This window comes from Salvia hispanica, chromosome 5 (assembly GCF_023119035.1).
Source record: "Salvia hispanica cultivar TCC Black 2014 chromosome 5, UniMelb_Shisp_WGS_1.0, whole genome shotgun sequence".
NCBI lineage: Eukaryota > Viridiplantae > Streptophyta > Magnoliopsida > Lamiales > Lamiaceae > Salvia > Salvia hispanica.
This window is the reverse complement of record NC_062969.1, coordinates 14,554,788-14,566,393: the sequence shown is the minus strand read 5'-3', so window position 1 is coordinate 14,566,393 and position 11,606 is coordinate 14,554,788. Positions and strand designations below refer to the sequence as shown.

General features: G+C 35.4%; 1 protein-coding gene across 1 annotated transcript; it reads right to left on the bottom strand.

Annotated features, from left to right (window-relative positions):
- Window positions 1-2,412: 2,412 nt before the first annotated feature.
- Window positions 2,413-5,072, bottom strand: LOC125188584 (subtilisin-like protease SBT1.3). Its single transcript, XM_048085522.1, has one exon. The coding sequence runs from the start codon at window positions 4,872-4,874 to the stop codon at window positions 2,529-2,531; it is 2,346 nt and encodes a 781-aa protein (XP_047941479.1). The 5' UTR covers window positions 4,875-5,072; the 3' UTR covers window positions 2,413-2,528.
- Window positions 5,073-11,606: the final 6,534 nt, after the last annotated feature.

Here is an 11,606-nt window from a genome sequence, read left to right as displayed (position 1 = left end):
GAAAATTCAACATAGAGGGCAAGAGAATTAAGAACAGCTGCATTCCTAGATGATGGTATAGAATCAAAATACGAAGAATATAAACAACTTGGTGAGCATAAATCAACATAAAATCAAAGCAACAACTTAAATAGGCAGAAATTAAGTTACAAATCAACATCAACAGCAGTATACTCTAAGGATGTGTTCGAATTGGAGTTTACCTTTCATTTAGATAATAACACAACCATTTTGTAGCAATGCTTTTCTTGGTTTTCCATTTTTATTTTGTGGTGTTTGAATAGATGATATATTATATAGTCCTTAATAACACATGTTTGGATTGTTATTTAAAATCATATTATAGTAGGAAATTCCAAAACTATCATCTGAGTTTTTCTATATTATATTAGTAATTTTAGGTAATCTAAGATTGAAATAGTATTGCACATATTATTATCACTAAATTTTTCATGATAATAAAACAGTAATTTTCAGCATTAATTATAAAAAAATTTAACCAATAAATCATACACTAGATTGGGCCCTTAAATGGACTCTAAATGGGCCTATCTACCTATTCAAATACAACGCTTAGAAAAAAAGTAAAAGCTACGGATTTCTATTTATCAACAACATTTCGTTACGTGTAAATATAAATGCACGAACGAAATGTAGAACTAGGGGTTAGGATGTAGCCCCATTTATTTTATACTTTCAGCTAATATCCTCTTCATTTTGCTTAAGCTAGTTTTTTGCAGTACTAACTTGATCACCTTCCACAAACAATCTCACGGGAAAACAATTGTAAAAATACCAGGCATATTAAAGTTGGTGTACTTTAAAATATTACTACTACTTACCATGATTATAAAAAAGGGGAGTGTTATATTGCCGGGGAGTGTTATATTGCTAACTCATAACTTAATTGCTAACTATAATTAAATAATAGCCATTAGATATTCAAATTAAGGGCTTAGATCATCAATTCCTAAATGTCAATACGATCAACGAAAAACGTCAATAAGGTCATATGATTAATTCCAAAAAATATGAATAGGGGTATTAATGTCAATTAACTACATGTTTAGTTATGACTAACTTTTAAAAGAAATCACAAAACTTTAAATTCATATAACATATATCAAATTAAGGATAATTTCATAAGGATTACAACGATATCCTACATGCATATGTTCCGACGTCAAAATTTGAAAAAATATTTGAATTTTTTTAATTTTTTCGTACAGCAGAAATGTCAACATACTATATAAAATATGTCAATATAATAATGTAGAATGTCGGTATAAGTAATGAGTTAATATTCTTAAAGCATTGTGTTGACATTCTCAAAGCATTGTGTTGATATTTTTGAAACACTATATTGACATTTTCATCCAAAATCCTAATTTAGAGTTTTTCTTTTATATTTTTTTATTTTATTAATAAAAATGAAAATTATATGTGAAAAATTATAGACCACACATTTTCTAAAATCTTATGGCCTTAAATTAGTTGTAGTTATCGCTTAAATAATGAGTTAGCAATTGATCACTCCCCTAACTATAGATATTGATAAAATTCTTTTTGTAATGATTGGATGATATAATTCATATCCAAAGAATACCTCTCTCGTAATAAACGACAAAATAATCACGAGGAATTGTAGACCCAAAAAATCAGTTCCACAAAACAACAAAGCAAATCATCCTAATCTATCAACATGCTCTCTTCTTACCTTACTGAATACTCCCTCCGTTCCCGATGAGTCACACTTTTCCATTTTAGTCTGTTCCCAATTAAAAGTCACATTTTATTTTTACTATAAATAGTAAGTATGTCTCATATTTCACTAACTCAATTCACTTACATTTTATTATAAAATTAATATTAAAAAATGGATCACACATCCCACTAACTCTTTTAACCAACTTTTCTTTTAATTTCTTAAAACTTGTTCCCCGTCAAAGTGTGACTCTTAATCGGGGACAGAGGGAGTAGTATTCTATGCCCATAGTTTCAGTTAAATATTCCCTCCGTTTCATAGTAATAGAGACATTTCATTTTGCGTACTCGTTTTGAAAAAATAATTATAAATAGTTAAAGTGAAGAAAAAGTAAAGTAAAAGAGAGAATCTTGTAGATAAGACTCTTCTCTACATTATTCTTTCTCTTAATTTACTTTCTCTTTACTTTAACGATTTATTATCATTTTTTCAAAACGAGTGCAGAAAATGAAATGTCTCTATTACTGTGGAATGGAGGGAGTACTACTTATAATTTACTTATAATTTGCTCCTAATAATTTTTACTGACACCACCACCAAACACACATTAGCAACTCCATTCACAGCTTCCAATCTTTCCACAAGGTTCAACAAAAAGCAGGTCAATTAAACGAGCTTTCTCCATCCATCTTCCGTTTCTCTTGGAATGATAAAATCTTGCATAAATTTGATAAATTCAATTAAAAAAAGGAGTAAAACATGGGGATTGGATTTGAACAAATTAAAGTCTCCTTATTGCTAAATCCATGCTTGGCTGATCTGATCACAACGGCGGCAGCCACGTGATCACCACCGGGCTTCTAACTTTATGCACCGCATTCTTCCATATAATAGCTCCGAACTCCGGAGTCGACTGCCTCGACTTGCTCACGAACGTCACCTTGTACGTTATCTTCTTCACCGAGCTGCTGAACTCCAGCCTCCCCGGCTCAACCCTCACCGACGCGCCTCTGAACGCCGACACCACCGCGCGGTAGCTCGACACCGCAGGGCCCACATTCGTCACGGTCCTGTGGAGCGTCACCGCCGTCACGTTCGTGCTCTCCGGGAAAACCGCCGAGATCGCCGGATAGTTGAGATCGCCGCCGTTCCGGAGGCTGTGGCGGCATTTTCTGTTGGCGAATTTGGAGAACACCAGCAGCTCCGACGTGGTCAGCCCTTGCGCGCATAGGAACTCGAAATAGTCCTGCGCTCCGATGTCGTAGACGAGGCCGGGGTCGAGGGCCTTGAGCGGGTTTATGTGGCCGGCGCCGTGGTCGTAAGGGGTGGAGGGAGTGGCGGAGGAGGCGTCTTTGAGAGGCTTCTGCATGTTGTCGTGGATGTAAGCTGTCGTCATCAAGGCGGACTTGATTGCCGCGGGGCTCCAATTTGGGTGTTTGGATTTGATCAAGGCTGCCACGCCGCTGACATGAGGGCAAGACATTGATGTGCCGGAGAGTATGTTGAATTTCGTTCTCCGGGGGTCTGTGGGCAGGCTGGACGGGCCCAATGCGCCGGTCCAGGCTGCCAGGATGTTGACTCCAGGCGCGACCACGTCGGGCTTTAGTATCTCTAGGGAGAGGATGTTGGGGCCTCTTGATGAGAATGCTGCCACTACTGGTGATGGTTTGATTTTGAGCTTTGTTCCCTGAAATGAGAGTGTTGCGGTGGCGCCACGGTGGGTGGCGTAGTGCTGTTTTACGACCTTACCTGTTGACTCGCCTACTGCCACGGCCGGGAGGAGGTGGCAGTCGGCGACTAGCTCCTCTCCATTTGCGGCGGTGTTGGTCAGGATCATGCCTACTCCGCCGGCGTCTTTCACCACCTGCCCCTTTTCTACTCTTGGGCTGATTCCTCTGTCGCAGATTACGATTTTTCCGGCGACGGAGTGGCGGTCGAGAGTACCTTCCAAGCACATTGAGCTCGGTGTTAGGTTCGTCGAGTTGCTGCCGTGGTAGACCAACGGATACTGTTTGTTTGGGGAGAGATTACGGCGGCCTTTGTAGAGTGAAGCTCCGGTGAGATACTGCCCTGTTCCGAGCTTAATTGTCGCCGGAAAATCTCTGTCCATCGTACTAGCGCCGACGGTGGCCACCCAGGGAGAGACGTTCGTGAGGCTGATGGGGTCAGGGCCGCCGTTTCCGGCTGAGCACGACACGAAAACGCCCTTCTCCATCGCGCCGAAAGCACCGACGGAGAGGCTGTCACGGAAGTAGGACGAGATTCCGCCGCCTAAAGAGATTGAGAGGACGTTGACGCCGTCGGCGACGGCTCGGTCGACGGCGGAGAGGATGTCGGAGCTGAAGCAGCCGCCGGTCCAGCAGACCTTGTAGGCGGCGATCCTCGCCCCTGGCGCCATCCCACGCGCGGTGCCGTAGGCATAGCCCATGAGATTGGCGCCGCGGACAGGGGCGCCTGCGACGGTCGCGGCAGTGTGGGTGCCGTGGCCGTCTTGGTCCCTCGGGGACTTGTATTCCACCTGCTCGTTGATCTTGCCCGAGGCGGCCTCGTATCCCCTGTAGAACACTCTGGCTCCCACGATCTTCTTGTTGCAGTGGCGCCTGGTGAAGCCGCGGCCGACTTCGCAGGCGCCTCTCCAGCGGGCGGGCACGGGCGTCATGCCGGTGTCGTTGAAGCTGGGGCTCTCCGGCCAGACGCCCGTGTCCAGAACCCCCACCACCACGTCGTAGTCGAACGGGTTGTAGGATAGTGTGCTGGTGCTGTCTTGGCGCTCGAGGCCGAGGAAGAGAGGGCTTCTGGTGGTGTGGAGTTGGTACATGGTGTCCGGGAACACCGCCATCACGCCGTCCTGCTGTTGCACCCTCTCCACCTCCTCGCCGCTTAGCCGGGCGGCCACGCCGTGGAATGCGGTCCCGTAGGTGTAGATGATCCTGTCGTCATCTCCGGCTTCTTCGCCTTGTGGGTTGATTGCTGCTGATGTTACGGATTTGATCAGTGAGGAATACCATTGATTGTGGTCGTTGAACTCTTGCGGCTTTGCCCATTTGTCCATGTATATTATGTATGTTTTGTGTGTGGGTGGGAAGCTGTCGGTGCAGCTGACAATGGTGGTTCCTACACAGCTCAAGACAACAACAAGGAACCACCATTTTGCTGGAAAATTTGCCATTCTCAATGGCGAGAAACTTGTTTTGTTAATTGGAAAGAAGCAAAGGAAGTGAAACTTGGAGAGATAGATGAGAGAGAAAAGGGAGGTAGTCCTATTAGTGAAGTGTGTGTTGTTGGAGGGTAGTAAATTGAGGTGGTTGGATCATCAATGCATGATTAGAATTAGGTTGCAACACTGAGTTATTAAGGTATCTTTACAGACCAATGCGAGGGTGCAAAATGCGCTCAGTCATTAGATTTGAAGGTACAACTATTCTGGCACAAGGTATCATCAAAACTGCAACATGCAGTTCAGTACGGCCTTGTATTTAGGTATACGAATAACAACTAAATAGAACGCGTCTCAAACGAATGGTAAGATGTTTACATTCATTTAATTAATGATGGCTTGATTGGAGAAGAGATAGACCTTTTTTCTCCTAATCAAGATTGATAGTACTCCTTTTCTTATACTTATTTAACTTTATTTGAAAAGGAAAAAGTAGTATGCAGGCGCTGTGAATTGAATGCAGGCAACACATTCGGTAGATATGGGTTGCCATTCTGAATTTATTTTTGGTGGAGCCATAATTAAACCCACGATTACATTTACTGCACAATTCTCATCCCTAAATGTTTGGTAATTTTGCCTAAATGCTTTAGTTAGGCCTTCTCTTGGACCATTTCTTTTCTCTCATATAGTTTCTTCTAAACATTTAATTTATTGGATATTTGATCAAAAGGTGGACCCTTCTTATTTTCACAAGATGTCTGCTACAAATATCGTGAAAGGGCATCACATGATAAAGGAGATAAATTCGAATCTACGTTTAGCTTTATGCAAATATAATTGCAAAATTAGTACAATGTGATACTTTGTTTTTCTCTCCTATAAAGAAACCATCATTGTACATTTGTACTGCATATTTCAGCCTCTATTTGAAAAAAAAAAAACTAAAATCATTGTTGTGTAATTTTCTTTTGCTTTCAGTCACTCTGGAATGCCAATAATGCAAAAACTATCGTGTAAAAATTTGATTTAACGTCAGAAATGTGTATAAGGACGAATGATGCATGCTTCAGTTATGCCACTTGCCTTTCATTAGTAGGAATAAAATTTAATCAATGGTGTTGCAAATTATTACTATTACATGTGCTGTTATTAAAGATGGTAAGCTTCCTCAATACACAAATTTTCTTTTTATAAATTATAAATGATGGGATATTGTGTAATTACTATTTTATAATGTTAAACATACCGTTAACATATTTTAATAGAGGATACGACTAAAATAAAAACAGCTTATAGAATATAAATTCATGGTCATATATTCGTCTCACAAATATGAGACGAATATAAATTCATTAATATATTTACTCAATAAATTCATTAATGTTTCACAACTTCATTGTTTGTGATTTACATACTCCGTATAAAAGGAGTATGTTGCTTAAGTATTCCCTTGTAATAGATGTACAAAGATAAAAAAAATATTAATTAATAAAAAAAATACTTAAAAAGCTAACATAAACTTGATACTGGGACTTAAAACTAAGGCATCTCCAATCTTTTATACCAAACTTAAACCAATTTTTGAATAGGGGTGCGTTATATTACTAACTATGTAAATTGCTAACTCTGCTAACTCATCAATGTTGTGTTTTAAAAATGTCAATACGGTGACATTAAAATGTCAACACATAATATCAACACATTATATTGAAGTTCAACAAAATTATGTGTTGACATTTTAATGTCATCGTGTTGACATTTTTAATACACTGCGTTGATGAGTTAACAAGTTAGCAACTTAAGAAAGTTAGCAATTGATCACACCCCTCTTTGAATATACTCCTATGTCATATTAAAAAGCAATTTTACTTTAACCATCTATTCCAATTTTAAATTTTTCATATTTTTTTTAATGTAAGTCTCACAAAAATTTGTAGTGCACTCATATTAAATTTTATTCCATAGAAAAATACAAAAATTGGTATGGATCACAGTATAGTTTAAAAGGTTTTCTACACAAAAAATAAGATTTGATGTATGGTTGGAGATGGTCTAATAAGTGTCGGTGGGAGTTATGAATCGAACTTTGAGTCATTTGTAAAATAGCTTGAACTTTAAAAATTACAAAAGAATAATTTGTGTTTTAATGAAAGTTGAATTAAAAATGTAAAATAGTTTTTTAAACTTTCATAAAAGGAACAAACAGGAAAATTAAATACAAAATACGTTATTTCTTGAAATTTGTAAAATTATTCAACATATAACAAAATACTCTTTCCGTCCATCATTTAAAGATTAATTTTAATTTAGCACTAGTTTACTAAATTGTTTGACTTTCTAAAGCTGAATTGTCACTTTTGGCCTAACAATATGAAGTGAAATTTTTGAAGTTGACATGCATAGAGTATTACACTCAATAAAACTAGTCTAATTCAATTAGGGAGTATAATTTTTCCATAAAATGCATTCTCATGAAAAATTTTACGAATTTTGGTAAAAATAGTCTCATTTTGTTTTGGGATATCCAAAAAAAATAGTCATAGTTTCAAATGGAAAATTTCTTTGACTTTACCTATTTATCTCATTTCTCAAACTTTACCTACTTTTTTCTCTTTCTCTCTTTTACTATTAATTTTATTAAAATTAGTGCCAACAAGATATGAAATTATTTTTATGGACGGATGAAGTATTTTTAAGCTCAGATCGGTTTTACAATTTTCATTATAGTTAAAGCATTTTAATTGATTGGGGGTATGTTTACAAGTCTTGTGAATATTTAGAGTATTTTTTATAGGATAAATTATAATTTGCCAAGAAAATTAGGAAGTTTAATCAAATTCTAGGTATTTGATCATTTTAAAATATTAGTTCAAAATTCATGCAATATTTTCTGTCAGTTGAGAAATTAACATTGCTGTTCCCGTCGTTGAGTTACAAATTAGTACTTATCCATATAGTAGTAGTAGTGGAATAGTATTTATAAAGAAAACGATTATTTTGAATTTTTTAAACACACAATTTTTGCAAACGACATCACAATTCAAAGCTATAAATTAAAATTGACTTGTGTAAGCAATATGAATGCTTGATCCCATAAGATAATAAATGAGCTCGTAATATATGACCCACCGATATAAATAGAAGTAGATATTTTTGTCATTCTCGAAGAGATTGTGCAATTAGACTCTAATTGGATTTCAAATTATAATGTGTGTTTGTTTTAATTATAAGAAAATTTAACTTGATACTTAATTTTTAAATTTATGTGTTAATATAAAATAGAGTGAAATACAGAAATTGTATCCACAAAGTAGTGTTTCGCATTTTTTGGTACTCAATATTCAAATAATCACATTTAGGGTCCAAAACGATGGATAATCACATTTTAGGTGCCACGTTTAACCATTCTGTCTATGTGGCCATAAGAGCATACCAGTGTTTTACATGGTCAGTTAAGACACCTAATTTATAAAAAAAAATTCTTTTTAGATATTTAAAATATGATTTTTCCTACTGCAGGTACCAAAAATAACAAACCTCCTTTTCTAATTACCAACTTTGTTGTTTAAATAATACTAGTTCTTTTACACTCATTCAATCATTTACGTAAGTATATTGTACAAGATGCATGCTTCTATAATATCAAATGAAGTTTAAAATACAATTTGTATTCCTAAAGTTTTAGGCGGGAACCAGGCTGTCATATACTCAATAATACTATAAGCTATATATATTGACTATAGACCTATGTTATTAAATAAATCATGACAAATTTGTACTTGATTATACTTCAATGCGAAGTGTCTTTTTGTGAGTGGAAAAGCCTCCATCACTCTTACTGTCTTATACGCCTTCCGTCTCAAAATAGATGTCTCATTTTTCTTTTTAGTTTGTCCCATCACATTTCTTCTTTTGAAAAATGTTCCTTCTCACATTAAATATAAAATTATATTTTCTCTCACCACTTAACACATAAAATCACATTTCTTAAAATCTCGTGCCATCTCTAAGTGTGACATCTAACGGAGGGAGTACTATATGTCTATATGTTAGGTAGAAGTTACCGCAGCAAATTCATGTGAAAGTCGAACTGGCATCTGCATATGTAAATACAATTATTTTTGGACTTTGTTAGTATTACAGTTTGTTGTAACTTAACAACTCAATTGTTTCGAGGATCTTGATTGAGAATGTAAATTCAATTAATTAATTTATTTTAGATTAAAATAAGTGGCACGCCTTCGTGTGCATCGCATACATTGATGTTGGTTCAACCCGCCCAAAATCAAGTCAGACTGGCCGAATATGCTCGGTTATTATTTTTATAATTGAACGTTACACACTAAATTTTCATTAAAAGAGAGAAAAGTCAAAATTCTTCTTGAAAGATTTTGAAATTACTATAATCACAAGCACTAGAAGTAGTCTTTGTGATCTGATTCTCTTCCTATATTTATATGTTTGCTGGATTTTGATGTCGATCCAGGGAGATTTAGGTAGACCTTATTCTAATAGACATCTGCTTAATTAAATTGAATCCAATTTAATTAAAGTTTCATTATTACTAACTAGTGTTACTAACGTGATTAATATTCTATGTTCATCAATTAATTGAACTCGATGCTAGCTCAATTTAATTAATTTCTTTTTCTAAGGAATGCCAAGATTTCTAAAATGACCTTATATATTGTATTGAAATAAATTTTAATTAGTTTAGGTTTCTATACAAAATAAATTTGATCAGAAAAATTCTTGAGGATAATATTAACTTGGCAGAACCAAATCACGATTATATAAAGTAACAATACTAATTATTTTAATGTGTTATTCACCACTACTCATGGTTCCATGAATAATGAGTTAAGCGAAAAATCTGCACATATTAACAAATCTAGTAACATATGACCAATACTATGAAAATGAATAAATAACTAATGTATTTGTAAAATTGTAATTATATCCATCACTAATATGAAAAAGAAAAACTTAATTCCCCTTAGTTCGTTTACTTCTACTAATTTGGTCTCCTTCAAAATCTACTCCTCCCTCCGTTCCATAGTAATAGAGGCATTTTATTTGCGCACTCGTTTTGAAAAAATAATTATAAGTAGTTAAAATGGAGAAAAAGTAAAGTAAGAGAGAGAATATTATAGATAAGACTCTTCTCTACATTATTCTTTCTCTTACTTTACTTTTTCACCACTTTAACTATTTATAATTATTTTTTCAAAACGAGTGTGCAAAATGGAATGTGTCTATTACTATGGAACGGATGGACTACTATTTTCTAAATCTCTCACTGGCTCTGCCCCTACGGACATGTAAGATATTTTTCTGTGGATCCCCTAATTCAGTCTATACTTATATAGTTACTAGTTTTATAAGGGTGACAGAGACATACATTAAATAAAAAGTTTATGATATAGGCCACCGAGGACAAATCTAAGGAGAGATAGCCCACAATGTTAGCAGGCGTCGAAGACAACCATCACAACTCATTATTTAGCTACGCAATAAATTTATTTCCTATCAGTAGCAGCTGCTACATGCATAACCTAAAAAAGATTTTTCCCCTTTTCGATTATCACGATTTATTATGTAAGCTAATTCAGTTACGTGTCTTAATTTCGACAAGAATCTAGTACCACCACATGTCTACAATTGACATGGATGATATATTCATTAAATAATTAATTGAGTAGAAACTACAAGTAGCAAAGTGCAATTAATAAAACCTACTATATCCATATCTACCTCTCAATATTTATGTTTGAGAATTTAGTATCGGGTCAAAAGTTGTTCAACGGCATGGTAACTCACAATAAATAGCAGCATTTAATTATATATAGTGTACAAGGTGCTATGGGCATCGTGATTTTCTTAAACATCGTGAAACCGCCTTCTTATTTAGGTTGAATTTCGTGGAGTCTTCACTACTGACGACAATTGGAGTGAAGCTATATATAACTAAGGAACTACGTATTTATGTAATTAAGAAATTTAGTTTGTTTACTAAAGATATTATATTTTTATATTCGAAAAAAGTTAATTCATACCAATATTTTTTTCTCAATTTAACAAATAAAATAAAACTTTATTAAATCTCATGTCATCCATAAATGTGACATTTTGGTATGTGATGGAAGGAGTATTATAGATCCATCAATAAATTCGTGAATACTTTAAATAAATTTATACTACAAAACATTCATCCTTTTGGGCCGAATTGCCAATCTCCCTCTATCTTTAAAGATTTGAGATTTGTTCATTGTTGGTGTGATTGGGCCTAGGTTCAGCTGGTAATGGATTTAAAAATGACTTAATTGGGATCTTCTTTCAACCAATGATCCCAATAAAATCTTACTACTCCTACTATTTTATTTCACTGATGGAATGAGCCTAATGCAGCTCAACCAAGGTTGTGCTAGGCTGAATTGGCATGACCCCATTGACAACTCTATTTGCCATAATAATATTTAACAAAAAGAGATCGATGTTATTTTCTTTAGTCCACCTCCCTCAATCATGAATAGGAAAATAAAAAGAAAAAAAATAGAGAAAGCCAACTTTCAGGTGAAAGCGAAACTAAGTTAAGACTATTATGTGCTCAATCATTTTCTAAAGCGACACCATATTAGTCTTGTCAATAAATCTATCAACTATTAAATCGTGAAGAGGATTCATAAATTAGGTTGTTTGAGATCGAAACATATTAAACTATCCAAACCATAGCAATTACCG

Excerpts from the sequence above, each read along its gene's own strand:
- LOC125188584 (XM_048085522.1), bottom strand. The coding sequence starts at position 4,874 with ATGGCAAATTTTCCAGCAAAATGGTGGTTCCTTGTTGTTGTCTTGAGC.